Below are 23,947 nucleotides of genomic sequence, written 5' to 3'. Positions count from 1 at the left end.
ACTGTCCAGCTGCATTCATCCCTCCCAAGTGTCACATGGCAGTAAACTTTAGAGATAAACTGAGCATGAGTCACACTAATTGAAACGGCGGCCTGGCCACTACGGGGATGTTCTTGCTTTCTTTCTTTATTTCTAAATGTCACGCCGTTGCAGGGCCCCGCTGTGAAGTCAACATAGATGAGTGCATATCTTCCCCCTGCCTGCACAATGCCACATGCGTCGACCTTGTTCGTGGCTACGGCTGCGTCTGCTCGCCTGGCTTCACAGGTTAGTGGACGCACCTGGGTGCCGAGGTTTCCTTGGATCATTTTCCAAAGGTCAGAATGTGAAGAAAAAGGAGCAGGTGTGTCTGTTGAGGGTCTGCGGCGCTGCGCTGCGCCTGTTCGCCGTCCCCTAGCGTCATCATAGGTGCTCAGAGACCCCACCCTGCCCACTACTTGTCTGACATATCTAACATGCATCTGCTCACTGCAAACAAATAGAACGTCTTCAGGTGTATTCTCTTGCTGGTTCTTTTGTCTCAGACATAGATTTTTAAGGTTTGTATTGACCTGACGTGTTTCGGTGTATTCTTCCGCCTTCATCAGAGTGTCACATGTTGTCGGCGGTGTCTTCCTCTGATGAAGGCGTAATAATACACCCAAACATCTATCCCCAAACAATATCTATGTCTGAGATAAAAGAACCAATGACATAATCATAAGAAAAGACAAATGAACTTAGTTCAGAAGTCTTGCTTCGCAAGGTGTGTTTTTCTAAAATTTCCAGTTTCTAGTTCCTGTTTCTAATTTTTCCACTAATTCATCACAGCGAGAGTAACTTTTATTTCTAACGTTGTTGTCAACTGTTTTTTGTTTTTGTTTCAGGCCCAAAATGTGAACTTGACATTGATGAGTGTGCCTCAACTCCCTGCAAGAATGGAGCCACTTGCATTGACCAGCCTGGTAATTACTTCTGCCAGTGTGTGGCTCCGTTTAAAGGTAATGAGCGCTGAGGGAACTTGCGACAGAAAAAAACAAACTAAAGAAACAGAACAATGTTAATTAACTTCACAAGCCATTATTTTCACCTGTTGTAACCCGTGTTACGTGTCTCTGCGAAACTAGTGTCTCTTAATTTAAAAGCAAAGTCATTTGTAAAGGGTAATGACGTCTGTCGTTTCTGCAGAATCACTGTTGAGGTTTATTGTCCATTATCAGTTGAGATAAATATCCTGTAGTTTTCAACAAGAAGTTGATTAAATACTGGCAAAAGAAAAAGAAAAATCTACCATAAAATGTTCTTTAAAAAGGTCATTTTATATCATTTCATATCATATCATCGGTCAGTGTTCATAATTATCTTTTCTATCCACATGAAATATCAACCTAAAATGTGTTATTGAACAGAAATTAAAAAGAAAAAGTGCTATAGTTGGTTCTCTGACAAATAGATAAAATAGGAAAATTATTGGTCTACATATCAATGAAATAATTATGAACTAAGTTGTGAACGTATCATGATGAAGTAGTGTTGATGGCCCAAAAATTAGGGTAAAAACTAAATATCCAAAATTTGATCCCATCTATAATAATGACAGTCACTCAAGCAAAAGTGAACATCTCCACCATGGAATTCAGGTCGTTGTTATTCAAGATACCACAAAGGATGCACTTTCCACATGTAAAAAGGATCTTTGTGGACCGGCTCCTGAGACGCCCTCATTAACTACTCGAGCAGCCATTCAAGAAGAACCTTGGATAAAACCCAAGAACCACTCAGACAGATGAAAGGACAAAGGTGAGGGCAGCAAAAAATAAAAAATAAATCTAGGTTTCACAAAAGAAAAAAATGACTCTAAAAAGAAAAGAAAAAAGGAAAAAAAAAAGTCTCTTGGAAATGTACGTAAAGATACTTCAAAGACGCGCTGACACAGTGGAGGGGGAAGGATTCAAAGATCTGATGAAAATGAAGATGGAGGTTTTCGGCTGTAATTCAAAGGATGAGAGAGAAATGCAGGAGAAATGTGGCAGGTTTGATTTGACGCCGCTCAAATCACAAGAAACGGACACTTTCATAGCCAGAGGTTGAAACATCTCAAAGTAGCAATGACCCATTTGTGTCCATCACAATTTCAGTCCTGCTTATTTCGTTGTAGAATATTCAGCTTCACGGCTCACAATTAGCAGGCGTTGGGGGTGGGGGTGTGGGGTGGGGGTGTGGGGGGGGTTGTTTATAATCACTGTTTCTTTTTTTTTTTTTTTTACTGTCGACCTGCACAGATCACCTGTTGGAAGTGTTTTTGTTGCCTCAAGCACTGCGCTACACTGTTGTTTAGAGTCAGAGGTTGTTTTCACAGCTAGCGTCTCATCGACACTTCGATTGCACCAATCAGCTGGTCCAAATTTCTTTTCACACTGGACTTTATCCTTTTAAATAAGTTGTTCCCCCTTTCGCCTCTTCCTCTGGCGCTGCATGGGGATTTATCGAAGGAGAAAACAATGAGCAAGAACATTTGGTTAGGTTGTAGCTTTACCCACAATGCCTTTTTTTGCATTTAGCTTCCTGCATTTGGTTCACTCGTGTGGACCTCCCACTTGTTGATCTGCACAAGAATTTGATTGTGATCAAAACTAAACTGACTTTTGCGAGCTAACAAACTGCAATTTCATTTAACTGTCACCTATACAACAATTCTTAAAAAAGGTCTAACTTTTTTTTTTGATTGTCCATTTTTAAAAACTGAAAATGTTGCTGTGGACCGAGTCAATGTTTTTTGTTTTGATTTTCCTCATCATGGTCCGGTTAATCAGGTTAAACATAAATGGGTGATTTGATATAAGTCATAACATTTATGTTCTTCATTTTACGTCACATGCCTTGACTCACTTGTTTGTGATGTTCATGTGCTTTCCTGTTCTCCACCGTGTTAAAGATATGATTTGAAATCACTGTTTGTTTAATCCACATCCTAAACCTAAAGCGTGCCTGACTTTTCATTTTGCCACAGAACTTCAGCTTCTCCATCGAGGGACCTAATTATTTTTGACACACGACACAGTCGTCATAATTTTTATTTTAACTGAGCGTTTTACTGCCACAGGTTTGGCTGACCGCCAGTTGCAACTTTGTAGTTGTTCTTTGTTTTTGTTTTGCGTAAACAAACCTTTTTAATATCCATTGCGCCAAATGGCCAAACGGCAGCTATTTAATTAGTATTCTTCTATTCAGAGAGGAAATAATGGGGGTGAAATTAGCTGGGGAGTAGCGGTTTTGAAGCACATCAACAGCAACATCCTGACTGCTTTTGATTCTTGTGTTTGCGAGGATCATATCTGGCTGCGTTTTCTTAACTTTCTATGAAAGTGGCAAAATTGGCAATAAATTATCTCTCAAGACAGACGTAATGGCGAAATAATGAAAAATCAGAATTGAAGCAATTGTGACCCAGTCGTGCGGAACCTTTCAAAGGCTTTCTGTTTGCCATTTGTTTATTCCTGTTTATGTTTAGTTCTCCAAGCTTTCATGTAGCATTTAAAAGAAAATATAATTTACTCTCAACGGTAACTTATATTGTTTATTTTATTTTTGTATTATTTTTTTTTTACAAGAGAATAGTACATATGTTATTGTCAATACATTGTCAAGTACAAGTGAAATGAAGCACCCGTTGGGCAAAATGTTCAACTGCTCTGTTGGCACAATTAGCTAATCAGCCAATCACGTGGCGGCAACTCAAATTATGGCATTTAGGCAAGTGGATGCAGTGAACAGGACCTGCTGAAGTTAACACTTGACCATCAGAATGAGGTGGAAGGCAACGGAAGTGACTTTGAAAGTGGTCAACATGGTTGTTGGTGCCAGACTGGTCACTGCTTGCTGACTGACTAGGATTTTCACACTGGCTCAACAAACAACGGTTGTAACAGAGAAACCATCCAGTGAGCTGCATTTGTGTGGAGAAAACAAATGCCTCATTGAAATCAGAGGTCAAAGGTCAGAATGGACAGACAGGTTAAGACCATAGAAAAGCAACAGGAACTCAACCAAACTCTGCAGAGTAGTGGAACAGAAGGCGCAATGACTGGTGACTGTGTATGACATTTAAACCAAAACATGATTTATATCGTCCGTCGATAAAATGCTCCTGTTGAGTTTTCCAATGCTGCACACTTGTTTTTTTGTTCGTTTTTTTTCCATTCGCTGCAACGTCCTCAAGCGTGTCCTTTTTCCCTGTTTTTTTTTTTTTTTTGTCTGGCCCCAACTCAAGGTCCAAATTGCGAGTACTTGCCCTGCGAGGCCAACAATCCGTGCGAGAACGGCGGCGTGTGTGTGGAGGAGTTGGACCAGCAGCGTTTCCCTTCGGGCTTCCGCTGCCGCTGTCGCCGAGGCTTCGCCGGCCCCCGCTGCGAAATCAACGTGGACGAGTGCGCCTCCAGTCCGTGCTCCCACGGCTTCTGCTACGACGGTGAGCTCTAGTGGCGCCCACTCCAGACGGAGGAGAACCTCCGTGCCATGTGCACGGCAGCACAGGCAGCGAGCGTGTCAGCTCAGGTTTGGCTCACTTACAGCCTTGACAGGCGATTTTTCAATTGGCTCGCTCTTGCGACTAATAAGAGTTATGTTATGAGAGTGGAGTTGTTCCATCTGATGCCAGGGCCCGAGACATTTACCTGCAGAGGGAGGCTTGATTAGTTCCCTTACGTGACTTTAGAATGAAATCAATTAAGCCCCGGTGTTGTGTTTTAATTTGAATAATCTATGATTAATGACAAAATGAATGCAGTGAAAGGCCAAGGTGGAACGCCTTTTTTTCCCACCCATGGCTATCTAATTAGATTTTGCCCCCTTATATTCGCCGGTGACATAATGGAATATATAAAACTCATTAGGTAAAATCATTTTCTATAGGGGACGATTCTCACCATTTGGTCATTTGATTCCCTGTGAATGGAAAACAGCTTCAGTGTCCACGACTTTAGTCAAAATAAGTGACGACTTCTGCTTTATGATCTTAATAGCAAACGGAATATTTCCCCTATTCTTGAGCTCATCACATTTCAATAGTGGACGGTTTGATCGGGGTTTGTTCATTTATTCAGACCAACCAGCCTGTCAGCTGCTGTTCGAGGCTTCTTATTGGTGTGAGGGGCAATTCAAGCCCCTCCTCCTCCATTATTTGCCGCTATGCATCATGGGGCTTAACAGTGGTCTCCAAAGGGAGTACAGTGAAGCGAAGCTGTGTCTACCGTGTCGACTTTTTCTTCATGTTCTTTTAATTCTTTTTTGTTTTCACCAATATAGCAACGTCGCTGCTCATCTGCTTAGCCGCAGCCTTTGTTTGCAGCACTTCTTGCTCTCAACGCCTCCACTGATCGTAAAGGAAACGACCCTGCTGTCCGAACACAATTATATGTGAAGACCGATTTAACGGCTTTCTTTTGCAAGTCGCTGAGATGGATGAACAATCGGGCAGTGGGTCTCTGTAGTCTGACCCTCCGGCCTTCATTACGTCTAGAGAAAGCCTCTGCCTGTTCTCCTCCACCTGGATTACACTGGAAGAACCGGCTGATGGCTGCTGGATGGCCATCCTTCACAGTGCGGCGCTAGGCCTTGGCCAGCTGTCTTTGCTAATCTCGAGCGCAGCCACTTCACCCTAAGGTTAGACCGGCAGGCCTCTAGGACCCGCTGGCCGGCGCTCAGCAGCCAGCCGGTCGGCCAGCCAGTCAGCCACGGGGGAGTGCATCGCATAGCTACAGTGGCTAAGATGAGTAATGCCGCTGCCACCCAGGACCTAAAGCATTTAATGAGAGTAATAGCAGCTACACGCACCACGACAGAGTGACAGCATAGATTACGTGGTAAATCTTTGGGATAATGAAGAATCCTGGGACCCTCACTGGGGAAGTAATAAATTCACTCCCGCAATTACCTCTGTCACCAGCCTGCCTGTACACCAGTGTTGTGCCACAGGAAGGAGAAGAAGAAGGAAAAAAGAAGGAAAGAAAGGTGGAATGATACGGCCTGCTTTAGCGTCGTTAGTGATTTAGGAAGGAGGGGGCTGAGTTATTAGGCGTGGGGGGGTTCTTACCTCTGACAGAAGGGAATTGGCACATTTGTACCGTCTGAATAAAGGGACGGTGCCGAAAATGGAGCCGGCGCGGGTCCCCGTCCTCGTAAAGTGTGTCGCCAGAATGAAACGGAATTGCCAGGGGTCCTTTATGGAATGTGGGAGACGGGCTGAAAGGAAGGAGGGAGGGGAGGAGGGGGAGGGCAGGTTCATTTCAAGATGTTTAGAGCGCGCAGAGGGACTGGGCCCACAACAGGTCCGAGCTGTCCACTGCCAAGGGAAGCATCCGTTTAAACACAAAGGCAAAAAAGGAATGAGATCACAGTGGGTTTATTGTGCTTAATGCTCATAATCTGCACATATGTGGAACATCAACAGAGGTTATCGGGCGCAGAGGTGCTGTAACCCCCCCCTCCATCTCTCCCCCCGGTTCTGTTTCAGTTGTGGACGGCTTTTACTGCCTGTGCAGCCCAGGCTTCGCCGGGCCGAGGTGCGAGCAGGACGTGGACGACTGCGCGAACAGCTTGTGCAGCGCCAACTCGGTGTGCAGAGACCGCCATCTGGTAAGCTGGACCTTTTTCTTTTTATTAGGGTTAAGTGTTACAGACATGTATGAGATTGCTTTTAAAAAAAAAAAAAAAAAAGGAGCTTTGATGTCCCATAAGTCAGAGCAGTTAAGGTCTCGTTTCAAAGAGCACGGCTTATCAAAAGGTGTTAACAAGACCTGGATCGCGTCAGCTGATCTGCACTTGATGCTTGTCTTGATGTTTGAGACGTTGTTTCCCGTGATGCAACGGGATGAAAACGGAACGGGCAACACGTCGTAGCGATGCCGGCTGCCGCGGTTTTTCTTGCAGCGGGCGCGAGACGCAGCCGCGCGGTTCCTGACAGAGATGGCGTGGGCAGATCTGGCAGAGATGATTTTGTCACGTGGAGAAAACTTTCCAAATCGTTTTAAATAGTCTCCAAGCTGCAGTCTAAAAGGTCAGGGCGAAATCTGCGAGGCTGCAGCTGATGTCATGAGACTTGTGCCGTGGGAGAAGCTTTGTTCGATTCTACCAACGTTGGCATGATTGAAGATGAATGTTTGAGCGCCTTCAGTAATGGCTAAAATAATAGAAAGGGGAAAAAAAATTAAACAAAAAAGATGTGCAGATAGGTTGAACAAACTATAGCTTTTCACTGGCCGATTTCAACTGTTCAACAACTACTTTGCAATCATGCATTAAAAAGACAGCAAACCACTGCTTCAAAGTCTTAAGATAAGTAAGAAGATAAGTAAGCAGGAAATAAGTGTGTAATGTACAAATGAAGGTGAGGTCAGCTGAGGGTTATTCCTCGAAACCAATTATTTCATAATCTGCAAGGGTATTTTGTGAAGGCGTTCTTGGAACACGAAAAAAAACATTATTCCTGTAAATTATGAACAAGTGTTTCTATCTCAATGTGTTGACGAATGAAAACGTGATCTGCATTTCTCACCATGCGGAAGCGCTTCATAGCTTCAATCAAACCCGGTGGATTCAAAGATTAGATACCAAATAAACCCAAACACCTTTTTCTCTGCTTATTGATTTCAGCCTCAGTACAGTAACGCTTTGGCTTGTCGCTCTAATGAAACGGACATTGTAGCGGTTTCATAATGATTCAAGGGACATTCTTTTTCAACGTATTTTAAAAATTGCATGCAATAAAAATCCTCTGTTTGAACATTGGCCAGGATCTGCCACCGAAGCACTCAGGTGGAATTTCCCTTTCTGAACATTTTCAACCTGTGCTTTGATTCCGCGGATACACAACCGCACCATTTTAGTTCCGCTGTCCATGGCTCACTCTGCTGTGTTTTCTCCCTACCCCCCCGCTCCATGCAACTGATTATTCTTTTTTCTTTTTCCTTCTGGAACCTCCTTCACGTTGTCTTGTTTACTGTGCAGCTGTTCCTCTCCCTGAACACTGTGTCCCACAGAGCTTTGGCTTGTTTTGGAGAATTGCGGTCCCTGAAGGTGACTTAGCAGCACCAAAAAAAAAAGAGAAAGAGATTATGCTCTATTGCTAGGGGTAAGAAATTGGAGTCTCCCAGAGGTATCTAATTCATCACGAGATGACGGCCTTTTTTACCCCCCCTGCACCGCCACCGCCATCGCCGCCGCTGTTGGGCCTATAGTGTACAAATTACACAAGACAAAGTTTAACGGCCCTGTATGGAGCACCGATTAGCATGCGGCTCCCCCGACCCTTTAGGCCCCATGTGGGCATCGAGAAATCCCCAGCAAAGCAGCAACTGTATTTCATCCCAGTTTAAATCAAAGCACTTCCACTGTAAGTTAAATGTGAGGCAGCATTAATCTTGCGCAAGCGACGGGTATCTAATCTGTGCGCCGCTTTAGAGGGAGGAGGGAAAAAAATGTGCGCATCTGCGCCGGCGTCTCGTGCGTCTGAAACGGGGACGCTGCACGTCCACGGGCCTGAAATCCTGGATGTGCGGCGGCGATATCGTACGCCTGAATGGTTGCGGGATACTATGAAGAGAGGCAGCGGCGCTGGCGCATTATGCAGCTGGTGGGTGTTTTGGAAGGAATACATCTGCATAGCCGTAATGTGAAATTGGAAGACGAGCGTGACTCTCGCACAGTTTTAAACAGATTTGCACAGTGAGAGAGAGAGAGATCGCTCGCTCTCTCCCTCTTTTTTCATTTTTCTCGTATTTGCACAGGTGGGAGGCTGCTTCCTACGCGCGTTTTATTTTTTTATTTTTTATTTTTATTTTTACTGAGACGCAGTCGGACACTGCGGTCACGCCGGCTGTGCTTCGCAAAAGCCCAGTCGCGCTATCCAACGCTTCACAATCGTGTGTGCGTCTAAACTGCTTCATACGGTAAAGCGTGGGACCGGCTTCGTGGTGCATTCAGGTACACCTCGTAAACTCTTGAGTCAATAAGTTTAAGTTCTTTCACTGGACCATTTTGGGATAATCTGATGCTAAAGTTATACACAGCAAACAGTACGAAACTTTCTTTCATGGGCAAGTTCAAATATTCATTGAAAAACAAAATTAAATTGTTTTCCGCAAATTCCACCACATTCTTGTTCTACGTGTCCCCAACTACCTCTGTGGCAATTTTCAACTTGTTTCCTTGTAGCATTTTGGAGTAATCTGTGGCTGAAGTTACACACTGCATCAAAAACACATTTTGATTTTGTTTTTGAATGAATATTTGAATTTACCCAGGAAAGCGCCCGCACCAGGGCTGTTTAAATATTTGCTGCCATGTCTTATTGATGTAATTTTTTTTGCTGCTCAGTGTTTTGCAAACATGTAACCTGTCAGGTGCGCCACGCGAGCCAGTCACATTTCGCCCCTCTCCTCCCCTCCCCATCCCGCCCCCCCCACTTCCCCTTCCGCAGGGTTACGAGTGCGTGTGCCACGCCGGCTGGGAGGGGGACCTCTGCCAGCGGGAAACGGACGAATGTTTATCTCAGCCGTGCAAAAACGGCGCCACTTGCGCCGACCTTCCCAACGGCTTCAAGTAGGTGTGCCAGCCGGCTCGGCCGGTGGGGGGGAGGGCGGTGGAGGCGGAGTGCTGTTCGCACGGGTGGGAGGGCTGGAAGGCGACTCTCCCGCTCCGTGAATGCGGCAAAGAGGGGACGTGCGACGTATCCTACCGCCAGCAGCGGAGATAATGAATTGCAGGTGGCAGGTAAAACAAATGAGTCCATCAATGGCTCACAGCATGAAAAAGGTTTCAGGGGATGGGCGACTCAATTGGAGGTGGGCGGGGGAGGGTGAGAAAAAGGAGGCAAACAGACACATGGCTTCTCCCCGCCTCCGCCTTCTCACCGGGGAGACGCCGGGGGGAAGGAAAAAAAAACCCCAAACTGCTTCAGGTGGGGAAAAGTTTGGCGGGGGTGGAGTGGCTGGCGTTCGCCGCCACCAAGTGGAAGATTCGCTCTCCTTGAGAATAGACTCTTGAGACACACAAGCAAACACACACACACACACACACACACACACACACACACACACACACACACAAACACAGAGTCCGCCTCTGTCTGTTTTCCATCTCTCTCTGGCTGTCTGGCATGCATACATTTCCATTTAATCCCCCACTCAGTGCTCTCGCTGCCTGTGTCCTACATTCAGCTGTCCGGAAAAAAAAAAAAAAAAAAAAAAGATGGCCTCAGCTTATATTGACCTGTATATTAGCTGCATGCTTAACACAGCACATAAGGTGCAGGAGCCAGTACATGTGAGGTGAGGCTGTAAGTATTGCTAATAAAGAACTCTGCCCACTGCACCACTTTAAATTCTTTTTCAAAGAAAGTCGCCTTGTGTCAAGATTTTTTTTTTTTCCCTAGCGCGACGCCTGGCCAAAAAAGTCTTCTCCAATAAAAAGAAACTGTTTATTTAGCTTAAAGGCCTTGTGTTATAGGAATTTCCTTCTGCCAATTTCCTCTAACAACATTCTGTCTCTATCATCCGCCAACTCATCAGAAATGTCCATTTTTTTCTCTTTTGCTCTCAGAAATTGTGTGTGGTAAAAAAACAAACAGAAAAAAAACTCAGCCCTTTGTGATGTCACATCGGGCACTAATGCATCACTGACACCTCCTCTAGGTCAGATACGGCACCACCAGCCTGAGCCCGCCCTCGCCAGTACCCTGCTTTTAGGTGCAGCAAAGACAGCTAAAACCCAGTATTTATGTGGGAGGTTGTAAACAGAGCGCTAATTATGCTGTTTTCCAGACAGCCAATTGGTTTTAAAAATGATTAATAGTTCAGAGCTGAAGCTCATTTTAAAAGTGGTGCTTTCAGTCTGAATTTGTTCTCAAAGTAACGCCGGCTCGTGTGTCGCTGCGGAGGTGTTTCTGCGCCGCAGGCTGGACAGGCGGCGACTGCGGCGCCGACGTGGACGAGTGCGACTCGGCGCCCTGTCTGAACGGAGGCCTGTGTCGGGAGTCGGACGTACCCGGGGAGTTCTCCTGCACCTGTCCGCCGTTCTTCAGCGGGCCCCTGTGCAGCCAGCCTCACGACCCCTGCGACCTCTTCCACAATCCCTGCCTGAACAACTCCACCTGCCTGACGCACTCCAATGGAACGGCCTCCTGCCGATGCCCAGCTGGTGAGTGAACACACACGCCGGCGCAGCGCCGCTCTAATGTGAGCCAAACCCCCTCAGACCACCTTTGGCCTGGACTCACTTTGTTGTTCCAGAGATTATCTCATCAAGAAGCAACAATGGAGAGAAAAATGCTTATATTTTGTAATAATTAATAAAAAATAATCATCAAAATAATAATAATTCTTGGTACAGATTTAAAAGAAAAAATGGAAAAATAGACATTCCAAAACATGTGTAATGGGTAAGTCAGGTACAGTGTTGGTGAGTAATCTATTACTAAGTAATCCACTACTGTAATTGAACTACATTTTGAGGAATGAAGTAATGTAACGGGATTACTCTGGCAAAGCTGGTAATTATATTATAATTACTTTATCAAGTAATGATTCCATTACTTTTCCAAAATATTTTGCAAGCTAAAAATGTCTTTTTATCCACAACATGTCTGAGATTTAGATTTAGAAGAACAACCAAAACCAACGATGTCGCAGACTGATGATGCAGCCGTGCATGCAATGTCATTGATCGTCATTGATATGCGATGACACACCAAAACAAGCATGGCGGCGGCACCAATGCAAAGAGTTTGTTGTTTATCATGACGTTTCTGGCTACCAGCTCTTCCTCATATGTTAAAGCTACTGTAGAGACAGACGCCATATTTAAAAGGTACGTCATAAACACTCACCTGCTGTGTGTCAGTCAACAAACTACTCTTCTTTTTCAACCTAATTGTTCATTCGTACACATTAGACACAGTATACAGAGTGTCATAGTGCACTGTGGAAGAGCTGGTAGCTCGAAACGTGGCCATCTGGTGTTGGGGATGCTTCCTAACACATAGAATACAGACAACTGTAAAAGATTAAGATACACAGGTGCCCTCGGTGAATTAAATACAAACAAATGATATTTTCAATATCTCCAAAGCCTGGAGGAACATATTGTCCCACTTTTGGTACGGTCAGTTAAAGACAGAATAATCCCATTCCTACACTTGATTGGCCGACACCTATTTTTGTACATACAATTCCTGAGTACTGCTTGGAAAATGGGAGAATTACAGTTCACAAACATCTTGCCAGCACTTTTCCCACCTTGGGTACTTTAACAAGTTTCAAAGTGTATCATATATGTGTGTCACATATATGCCACACTAATGTTGTTCGTCTTAGCGCTACTGTGGTTACACCATGGGTGCGCGGGAGTAAAAAGTCAGAGCATGTGTATAAAACAGCTGATTACAAGTAGTAGTCATCTTGTTACTTGGCTATTTCATGTGCTAGTTATTTTTTTAAAAAGCGGTATATGGAAGGAATATAATATTTCCTACAGAATGGGCCTGAGGCTCCATCGATGACCGTCATTACCCCCATAATATCCTGCAGGGATTAATATTTCACATTCTAAGAGCCGCACCATCTCTATGGCCATATTCTTTAACAGCTTTCGTGCTTGCCAGCATGTTTCAAAATGTATTTCCTGCTCTAAAGTAGTCTGTGCACAAAGATCACGCCGTTAAATCCGTCCGCTCACCTCTTCAAATAATGAGACGGAAAGACCTCGGATGTGTTCTTGCTCGCAGCAAACACTGACATAAAGAACGGTGAGGAACAAAATAAGAACAAGCATAAAAGGCACAAACAGGAAGCGCGCAGGAGTACACATTTGGTTCAAGTGGACTGCCGGAGAGCCTCGTGCTGCATTGCACTGCCTCTGATGTTTGACAGTGCACAGCAGCATCTCTTTATAGTCTGCATAAAAAAGATTCCAAATACACAAATTCGGATTACCTTCGTATCTATTTAATTACAAGGACTCCTCGTTTCGAACAACAACAAGGCCCCCGTTCACTTAAAAACGTGCCGCTTCACGCACGCGCAATCTTAATTTGCCGTGGGTTTTAAACAGTCTGAAATATGCAAATGTAGGTATTTGCGGACATCAAGGACGGCCCCCACTTGCGGAAAGCGTCAGCGTCGGCGGCAGAACAAAGCAGACGCGCCGGGATGAAACGTACATTGATAATCACGCAAACTTTGTCCTCGCGGTCGACTTACACTCAGGTTTGCTTCTCGAAAAAACATTTTTGTTGAACATTCTGTTCTGAACGCTTCCCCATGACAGGTATATTTAAAGGCAGCGTTGTTGGAAAGCCGAGAAAATAGCCTCCTGGTTCGGAAGTTAATCAGAACCCCCCCCCCCCCACCACCACCACCACCACCACCCACTTAGCTTAGCAATTATTAACGTTACGCCACCGCAACCTTCAAGCTTATCAGCGCGCAGGTTAAGATGCTATAGGGTTGCGCCGCACCTAATGGCTCCATCAACGCCGAGATGAAAAGATGTTTCCGGATATAAATAGATCGGCTGGCTTCGGGTTTTTTTTTTCGGCAGGCTTCCTCAGAGAGGAATAGGAAATTAGGCGCCGGCTGCATACATTACAGGGAGGGCTTTGCGTGGGCTCCGCTCGTTTTCACTTCACACGAGCGTTCTGACTCACTGTTCTCTATTGTTATTCACCATAAATCCATCCTACATGGCTACTACTGAATAAACACGGCCGTGTTATACAACCCAGGGCTCCATTCCAGCACTGAGAATTGTGCAGACAAGCTGTTTACCATAGAGTGTAGGTCATTCGTCAGGGAAAACTGTGTAGGCCTCTCGCTTTATTATTTTTTATTTTTTATTTTTTGCCCTTCCCAGCCCTAATTAAATTAGAATTTGCTAGCCAGGGTGTCTGCCAGTTTTACTGCCATAAACAGATCTCATCCTACTCACCTGAGACAGACAACGGCGTGCTAAAACGTGATCAAGGTTAACTTGTTCTGAAGTCGGCGCCAATTAGCCGCCCGCCGTCTTGGTGGTTTTTTTGGTCCGGCCTATTTTGTGTGTTTTGAAAGGCGGCAGCGTGCCGATAATTTTCTCAGGCTTGCCATGCATCTCAGATCTGTCTGCTTGAATTAGCTGGTGGAGAAAATGTGTTTATATTCTATACTTAAGTAAAAATACAGATACATGTCTAAAAAAAATACTTTGGTAAAAGTAAAAACTCTGATTCAAGTAAAAGTAAGAAAGTACAGGTTCTGAAAAAAGTAAAAAAGTAAAACATACATGTTGATACTTTTAATAAACATACATACATGCTTATTTTTCTCTGTGCTAAAAACATACTGAACAGTGACCCTAAAGCAAAATAATCTCCCTATAAAATATGAAGCATTTTGATATTTAACTACTACCCCAATGTACGCACGACTAGAACGCATTAAATTCAGCCAAAAAATGCATTTCTTAACGAATGCAGCGGCCGTTCTCGCGCTCAAGCGCTGTGGTCCTGCAGGCCCGGTTCCTCCCGACTGCTGACTGGACGAGCCCACGTTGACGACGACGACGACGGCGTGCGCTGATGAACACGCCCGAGGGGTGTCGCCGCTAACAGGGAGGGTATTATGGAACGCATCAGTCACCCGGTGGCTGTTTTGCATCCAGATGGCGAAAGTGAATTAAGTTCACATACGGCAACTTGACGCTAAGTTTGACGTAATAATAACCTCGTAGATCATCGGATCATTTTCGCATTTATTAATTAATTTTTTTTTCTCCCTGACGTCGAGATGACTGAGCGAGCTGTGAGGGCAACCAATCAGTGAAGTGGTTTATGCATATTTATACGCTGATGTTTATGTTATAGCCGGAGCAATAAATCAACCGGGCGAACACGTGAACCGGCGCGGCCTAATTGCGCGTCGTCACCTTTCGTATCCATCAGCCGACGTGCGACGCGACCGCACGTCACGGAAATGCAATTCAACACGCGTTGCAATGTGACGTGTGGGAGGAGCCTAAAAGACATTAAGCACTGAATATACAGACCTGACACTTTGACAATGTGCTTGAAATGAACTCAGACCAGACAAGCTGCACGGAGAATTTAAAATGAATTGACTGAAAAATATTTAAATGTATATATTTTGAATTAACCCTCATTGAACTTCAAACCATCTTCGGAAGAGTTTATGCCATGGGAGATGTGCAGACTGGACTCATTGCTTTCACACTCAGAAAGTGCCCACTTTATGTAATGAATGACAAAGTTAAGGCTCCCCGCTAAAGTCAAAACAACTCCGTCCTCCCCCTAGTGGTGGGCTGCTGCGTGACTCATGAACGCCCACAGTTGTTCGGCGGCAAACTGGAAGAAAATGATACAACAAAGGGATGCGATAGAGAGTAAGAAAAATATAATTTATTTACGTATATCTACTTATGCGAATGTACATTGGTCCAGTGTGTTTCTTCGCAGTACGAGTTTCTCGCTGGTGCTCCCGGTTTCTCCCACACAATATAAAAAAAAGCCACACATCCTGGTTGATATCCAGCCGGCGTCCTCGACCGAATGCACTGATGTGGTCCCCAGGCAGTGCTCCTCAGCAGAGAAGAGATTTCACTGAATATCATCAAGTATATATGAACAGCGAGGGAATCAACAGAGTGCAGAATGACATAGCTTGAGCTTTGGAGTTTGGGGGATTTCTTTTCAGCATGTAGACAGCAGAGGCACGGCGACTTCATGATATAAAACAATGGCCACAGCAAGAGTCTTCTTCCTGTTTTCCATTAGGCTGGCCGCGTCTGTAGTGGCCGCAGCCAATCATGTGCCTCCATCTTACCCCAATCGTCTGCATCCTCCTCTCTCACACCTGCTAACTTCATGTCCTCTTTCTCTACTACCATAAATCTCCTCCCTGGTCGTTCTCCTGCCTGCCACTTCCAACCTCGGCATCCTCCTACTCGTATATCCACCGTCCCTGCTCTCTAACTGTCCGAACCATCTCACTCTGGCCTTTTTATCTCCAAAACACGCATTGTCCTACTGATCTTCTCTTTCCAGATCCTTACCACTCCCAAAGAGTGACCTCATGGCTGCCACAATGAGGGTAAAACCTATTTTCTTGTTATGGCACAAGGTTGAGCGAACGGTCTTGGCTTTCCCAAGACGTTTTAACACAATAGGCCAAATCAATCTCACTAAAAAGGTGAAGGTGGGAGGGAAAAAAAGGTTGGCGTCTCTGCCATTTGTCAGTCCAGCAGAAACGGACTGACAAATGAGCTAGCCATTAGCGGGCGCTCACCGGCAGCGACTTGTAAGGATTTGAAGAACGCAGCCGCTTCGGAGAGGAGTTTTATCTACAAAGGTATTCCGAGAGAGCCCGCGGGCCAGAATATCAGTGACATCCTGAGGAATCTGTTCTCCTCGCTGATTGTCGACGGCTCCGCTGAAAGACTTTGTCCTTCCTGGCTGTGACTCTCCGCTGAGGCTCCGGCCAGGCGGCCCCGAGTCATCCTGCACAGCCGGCACAGATGTTCCACTTTCCCCTTAATAAGGAGCCGCAGCAGGGAGCGCCAGACCTGCTAGAGCAGCAATCGGGGCAGCGGAAACTCGGGCCAGGGGTCGGGGTCGCGGGGGGTCACCGGCCGACAACCATAACAAATGAAACAAACACGCATAGCATCGCTCAACACAGATTACAGCGCGAGGCGGAGGTGCGAGCGGCCCAGGTGTCCTTGCTCTGTTTGAAATGTGTCCACGGGGGGGAAAGTTTCACAGGCTAACCGTAACACACCGGGCTGCAAGGTTCTCCCAAAAAAATCCCATTTTGTCAGTTTAGTATAACAAAAAGATTTTTATTTTTATTTTTTTATTTTTAATGAATTTTGAAATAAATTTACGGCTGAAATTTTGAGGTCATGGCTCTAGTCAGTGGGTTCTGAATGAAATCAATAATAAAAAAAATTCTCGACTTGTCCCTAATGACTTTTGAACTGGAAGCACTGGAGAATAGGAACATAAATTCAGTAAAGTTATAGTCAAAGAAAGGGATTCTGAATTACAGATATCACAGGCATATTTGCATAGTTTCTTTGTTTTACAAAGAAATAGAAAATAAACTGGACTATTAACATAGATATTAATAAATAATTATACAATTTGCATCATTTAAAAAGAAAAAAAAAAAAAAATCTCATTACCCTTGCCCGTGGTCTTGAATCTCGTCCTGTGCCCTCGACCTGCTCATGTCAACAATCTCTTTGCCTCACTAAATATCCAGATCAAAATGAGGGAGCAATGAATGAATCGATAACAAGCTTTTTCATATTCATGATTTGGTGACAAATGACCATATTGCAGAGCTGAGCGAAATGAATGAGATGAAGGTATTTTTTTTTTTGTTGCTAATTCCTCCCGCCAAGTGCAGAAATATGAGGGCTGATCAATACGGAGGCTTTGGGTCTCGACGGCTACGTCTGTCCCCAGAGGTCTTCCCGGCCAGATGGAGAACAAACTCCTTTATTTGCATGGCATGCTACACTGGCCATCACCTTCCACAAGATTGAGATTGTGTCCTACCAAACAGTTGGTTAATGAGCGGCTGTGAAGTGGTGCCAACGAGACAATCGGCTCGCGCCTCGTGCGACGTTTGAATAAAGGAAATGCGACGAGAGTGCGCGGGCAGCAAATCCACGCGTCGCAAAGCTCCCGACTCGCTGCTGCTATTTTAAGGGATTTTCTGCCCCCCACGCCCCACGACAAAATATGTGTCTCAATTTATAAACCAGATGCCACGGCAGATGTATGTGAATATTTCATCCCTCCCTCTCAGCAGCGTGTAGTCACAACAAACATAATGCGCTCTTTGCTGAGGCGGCGCGAGGCGTCTTCATTTGCGCAACGCGTCGTGGAAAATGTACAACGGAAAGGGCGGCGTGCTTTTAAATGGAGAGCGATGAATGAATGAATGAGTTCAGATTGAAGAATAAGTCTGTTGTGTCGGACCAAATTGAGTTTAATGTTCGGTGCGTGATTTAGAAAAATGGAAAACAGTGCGGAAACTACTGTCTTGTTTTTACGTGAGCCCATAATTAACGACAACAAGATTGCAGATTCTAGATTTTAAAATGAATGAATTAAATGCATTGAGACAGGAAATGTCTTTCCTTCATAAGTCATCAATCCATTGTTCCACTTTTCAGCCTGTGTGCGCTACGGTAGCCGTTGCTTGAAAGCTGCTCTTTGTGATGTCACAAAGTGTCACGGGAGATTGTAACACCGCTGGTAAGGTATTAATTTTGGCCTCTGAGACCATAGTAGTGTTTCCTTGTGAAACATGGAGAGGGACCAACAAAGCAGCACTTTTAGCAGGAACCTAAACCCGAAGGTTGTAAACAGAGGGCTCACAATGCAGTTTATCCAGGGATTTTTGTTCTAGGTTTTTATATATTTTTTTTAAAAATATAATTAATATGTGGTTGCTTCGGCCGGAGTCCGGGATGAAAAATGAAGATCTAAAAATGGGTTTAACATGGCACCTTTAAATGTACATAAATCTTTTTGGCCGCTGGGTTGTCAGCTTATGCGCAGCCATTTACTGCTGTTTATTTCGAGACCATCCCCTCTATTGTGGAAAATGAAAGTCCAGAATTAACACTTAATACATAGTTGTTCTGTCTAAGGTAGCAGCAGCATGTAGGACCCAGAAGATGAAAAACGATTGTGAATGTTTTCACTAATAATTTCTCTTATGTGCAACTTCTGACCGGAACAAAAAGGCAAACACACAATCACACCTTCTCTAAATTGCGCACAGTCCAACCTAGAAAATATCACATTTCTAAGAGAAGAATCCCTCTCCCTTCCACTCTAATATTCCGAGAGCGAGGCAACAACACATTAGAATGGAGCAGGTGTTCAGTCTCAGTATGACAGCGTGCCCCTTCAGTGAGCAAAGGTCTCAGCACACTACTGATATTCCATTGCTGAGGGCAAGAGGTGCCCCCCCCCCCTCACCCCCCCTCCCCTTTCAGCGCTGAAACCTTCTCCCTAAAGCCTGAACAACAGCTGCATCAAAAGAAAGTGCAGAACAAAGCATTAATGAGCACATGGAGGGCTTTTTTCCCCCGCCTTCAATAAAATTCTCAGTCATCGCCGGCTTCTGACATATTGGTGTTTAACCCCTGAACGCTTCACAGCGCGACACAATCACCTCACGGGCTCCATGCAGATTTGCGGAGACGGACCACAGGGCTGCAAAACAGACCCGTTTCTTGTAGCGTAGCTCCAGGCTGACTTTGAGGTTATTTTTTCTATTTGGGTGGTGGGGGTAAAGCAGCTTTGGATGAAGGAATTGTTGGAATTTGAGGGGTTCAACAATTTTGTAGCGGCTCATTTTTCTGTTTTACAACCTGAGGGCGTGCCACAGTTTACACATTGAAAACACTTCATTTAGCTAACAGTCATGAAGGTTGCTCTTCTTTGATTGTGCAAATCGCTTTCGGACGCCTCTGGGTGTGATTGAATAGCTGGGTATGAATAGAATTTGATTGATAGACTGATTGATTGATTGATTGATTGAGCGATCATGATTATGGTTTCTATAGTTTCTAAAGTGCGTGCGCTAAAACTCCCCAAATACGCACTAACTCCCACAATACAATAAAAAAAAACAAAAAAAAAACTATACACTCACACACACACACACACACACACACACACACACACACACACACGCACACACACAATACCACTTCAAGTTTATTGGGAGGAGCTGCCAGTGTCAGTTCCACTTGGCATATAGGCTGGCGGCTGTGAACAGGGGGCTAAATCTGCTGTTTTTGTGGAATAAGTGATGAAAAATAAATTCTTTGAATGGAATATGACGCTAGGCCTAAAACTATTTTTCAGCTCTGCTGTTGTCAGTGCTGTTTGGTTATTCAGTTCAGCTTATTGCTGTGAATCCATGGTGATGGAAAAAGGTGAAGTATGCCTATTAAAACAGTAAAATCTTCTGTTTTGATCAGGACAGCCCAACTGGAAAGAACATTGTCAGAAGAGAACTCAATGACTTGCTCATTTTATATATTTTTTTAGCTGTTATTTAAAAAAAACCAGCAGCATTGCATTTTATTTTTACAAGCGCTAAATAAGCTCTTTTTTTGTCTTGACACATTAGCTCTCTTTTATTGTGCCAGCAGTTGAAAAGGAATCATATTTTTGTGCATCTTGACAGATGTATGAACGCCCCCTATTGGGGAAGTCACCCCTGACTCCCATTCAATTTAATTGTGCTCTTGGAAGGAATATTGCTGAGCAGAGCTTTGGAATTTTGCTGTGCGCCTCTGCTGCAGGTCACAGTTTGTGCAAGCGGAGGAGGGGCCGCCAGCCTGATAAGGTGTGAATGACATAATGGAGGCGCACAGTCGAAGCCTGCTTGTGTATTCCCTCCGTTTAAGGTGATGTTATTGAGGCCGTCTATAGCGCACGGCCGGCTAACTGCTCTGAGAGCCTCTCTATCTTTCCCTCCTCAATACATTACACGCTGGCTGCACGAGAGCTGAAAGGGACCCGTCACCTGCCGGAGTCGTCATGTCAAACTTAATGCTCGTTTTCTATCCAAACATAAAGACCTATGTCGTGTCAGGGGTCGCATTGGCCCCCGAATTCCTGCAGCACCATTATGCACTTCCTGAAAAGAGTTTTTTTTCTCTCGTCTTCCACTAAAGGGACGATAAAAAGGACTGACATTTTAGTTCGTTTTTTTTTTTTTTATAGTATATTAAGAATCACTCATCTCAAGTCTGTAATTACTAACACGCATGCTCCCGACAGACGGGACACTGTTCCATCCAGTTCAGTTTCAGAAAAATAATGCTTGGTGATAATTGGTGATAATATTTGAGATTTAGTGAATTCTGAAAGGTTTTTCCACGACTTTATTGCTACAATTTTGGGCACAGCTGCGGTGTTATTTGCTTTATTGTATACACAACATCACTAACTCTTCACTAGTTTGTGCAGTATTGTGACTTAATTAGAGCGCTGCGCAATCCAGTTACCTTAAACACTAAATGAGATCTAACAGGGTCTCTAACAGGCATGTAACAGGCTAATATATACTCAATTGTGAGATACCAGCAGATGGTTTTTTTATTTTTTTTATTTTTTATTTATTTTTTTTTTTGATTTACTGTTGGAAAACTGTGTCAGCACATTAGTTGTCTATTGTTTGGTCACTGCAGCCGGTACAGTTTTTTTTGGCAGTTCTTTTTTGTAACTGTCTTGTTTAGCAGCTTGGCAAGTTGCACGTGCCTTCTGGCGACAACACAGACCTGCTTTGGCAAAGGGAGGGGTCTTATGCCGTCTTCCTGTTGATGAATGGTCGCTGTGGACTGAGTGGATGGGAAGAGGGGGGAAGAAAGCGAGTCTTGGGCGAGAGAGGACTAAGCAAGGGAAGATTGTGCTGCAACAACTTCAACAGCAGGATTTACGATGGTGCGAGCATCCAAATGACATGCAAGTGCATTGGAAGAACTGGGAAAATCCCAGAAATAATAAACTTGACTTATAAACGATTATTGTGCGTGTGTGTGTGTGTGTGCGTGCTTGTGTTTCTTATACAATATTGTTTCAAAATGTGGTTTATTCTGCAGCTTTTAACATACAGACCTCTTGTTCCCGTCGCCGTTTGGGTTTGCATTTATGCAAGACATCCACAACCGTGCAGTGAATACGGTCTAAATCGGCTCAGTTTTTCAAATGACTTCACTGCCTCAGCAGCAGTGCGGCGGTGCAGCCCGAGAGTTTGTTGTGTTGGGGAAAAACTGCACAGTTGAACTGCTGAGATTAAAGACGTTTTCATGCGTGTCCCAGATTAATGGCCTGTTTTGTTCTTATCAGATTGCGGAACATTTCTAAAAGTAAAGGCGGCGCTGAGAAGGTGGTGCAGGTGTGAAAGTGAACTGGCTGCAGAGGCCGGTGTTTACTGGCAGAGACTTCTATTCTTAACCCACTTATTTACATAACTCTTGTTTTTTTTTTGTTTGTTTGTTTTTTTCCTGACTAGTGTGTGTGTGGAGGACTCGCAGGCACGCTGGCCCTCCTCATTAGGAGACGCACAGCTGTGATGACTAATTTGAGATCTGCTCTGTCTGGCGATGCATGTTTCTCGCGTTCACCTAAAAAAAACTTTTCAAAAAAGTGAGTGGTTTTGGCTTGAAATCGTGCGTACTTGATGATGGGAATGCAGCACTAATGGAAAGCATCTGCTGTGATGGAACAGCGTCACCATTTGTCTCCCTCGTGGGCAAAAAAAGCTTCAACACTTTGACATCTATTTCTGTAATAGAAATTTAATTTACCAAAGACAACTGATGTGTCTTCGGTGCCGTCTTTTAATTTGAAATTCATCCCAGCCTGTCATTTCTTGATGTGCAACATGCACAGACCTCCATTAGATGCCAGACTTGAATACTTGTTATTGGTTTTAAGTGCGTCTGCTTTATCTTGCCCATTTGAGTCGCAAATTGGGTCATCATTATTGTAAAAAATGATGCCTTTGTTTTCTATTGCATTCTGGCAAAAGCAGAAATGCGGCCTGCAAATACAGTGTTGTTTGAAATAAATGGTTCAATTGAGCGCACAGTATATTATGTCACAGCGAGCTTATTATTTACGCTATGAATTGTGGTTTTATTAAAAAATAAAAAAAAATAAAAAAATTGCTGTTATACAACAAGAAAGATAATCTGCGCCGTGCAAACTGTAAATCACTTTAAACGAGCCCTCTGAGACATTAGAGCGGGTTGCATCATTTTCCCCATTTCAACTTCAGAATTCCGACTGTTTGAGCGGAGACATCGCTTATGTCTCAATTGAAACGTCCATCAAAGTCCTGCCGGGCCGTCCACGGGGGACGTCCCAAACAATTTCCCCTCTCCTCGGAGACGCTGGCCGGCGGGACCGGTGATCACACGCCGCCGCGGCTGCTAGCCGGATGATGAAACGACGACGCGAGCGGCGAGCGCCTCGGGTCCCCGCCGCTCTAGCGCTCGGTTCAGAGAGAGAGAGAGAGAGAGAGAAAGAGAGAGAGGGGTGGTAGAAGATGTATTACGTCCCGGCGACGCTCAGTAGCGCCCCCCTGAGGTTTCTCCTGCGCCAGTCTGTCTGACGGGGGCGGCGTGCCGGAAACTTGCGCCGGCCCTTTAATTCACCAGACGCTCCGAGTTCCCTCCGCGCGCCGCCACGTTTAGTACGTCATTAGAAATATACGTCCCGGCTTTAAAGTGTACATGGTTTTATTTACCCCGCCGCTCTCTGCTGCCGGCTCTCCAGAGCGAAATCGCTTTTTAAAAAAAAATCAGTTCGCACCTGCTGCTTTTCGCTGCTTTGCGGAATTCACGGCCGATTAATTTTAAAGGCAGCGACTTTAAAACCACGGAAATAAACAAATAAATAAATCTGTTGTTGCAGCTCTATTATATTGCATTTGACCTTAAACGGAGGCAGGAAATAAAAGATGCACAGAGGCATCGACCAGCTGGCTGCCGAGCTGCAGACACCGACCTTCTTCTGTCTCCGTCTTTATTTCCCTGTTTGTCTTTGTTCTCCGTCGACCCTGCTGGCCGCTGGCCCGCTATCTGCGTGCCAGTGTTTTTTTGGGGTTTGTGAGATCAGGCTGACCGGCGGCGTGCGTCACAGCTTCCGCCACGGCCACGGCCACGGCCCCCTCCGCCCCGCCGCCCCTCGGCCCGGCTCACGCACGTCTGGAAAGGCCCCTGGCAACATGTTGGTTTGGGGGGGGAGATTTGGTGTACGAAGGCAAAGACGGGAAGTGCGTGCAAGCACAACTTAATGAAAGCACCTGTCGTGTGTGTGTGTGTTTGTGTGAGTGCACGTTTGTGTGTGTGTATTTTTCAGTCAGCCTCAACCCTGAGT

The 23,947-nt window shown here is 44.9% G+C and overlaps 1 protein-coding gene across 2 annotated transcripts in view; it reads left to right on the top strand.

The window, feature by feature from the left end:
• The window catches only part of eys (eyes shut homolog), a 161,776-nt gene that overhangs the window by 45,923 nt on the left and 91,906 nt on the right, over window positions 1–23,947 (top strand). For both annotated transcript variants that reach the window (XM_076018754.1, XM_076018755.1), the window contains exons 19-24: window positions 154–267; window positions 867–980; window positions 4,250–4,447; window positions 6,491–6,612; window positions 9,455–9,576; window positions 10,913–11,172. In XM_076018754.1, coding sequence (XP_075874869.1) covers window positions 154–267; window positions 867–980; window positions 4,250–4,447; window positions 6,491–6,612; window positions 9,455–9,576; window positions 10,913–11,172 — 930 coding nt within the window. The remainder of the gene's footprint in view (window positions 1–153; window positions 268–866; window positions 981–4,249; window positions 4,448–6,490; window positions 6,613–9,454; window positions 9,577–10,912; window positions 11,173–23,947) is intronic.

This window comes from Nelusetta ayraudi, unplaced genomic scaffold (assembly GCF_046127955.1).
Source record: "Nelusetta ayraudi isolate G7.1 ecotype Tasmania unplaced genomic scaffold, CSIRO-AGI_Nayr_v1 ptg000008l, whole genome shotgun sequence".
Classification (NCBI taxonomy): Eukaryota; Metazoa; Chordata; class Actinopteri; order Tetraodontiformes; family Monacanthidae; genus Nelusetta; species Nelusetta ayraudi.
The sequence above is the reverse complement of the archived record's forward strand: the minus strand, read 5'-3'. Positions and strand labels throughout refer to the sequence as shown.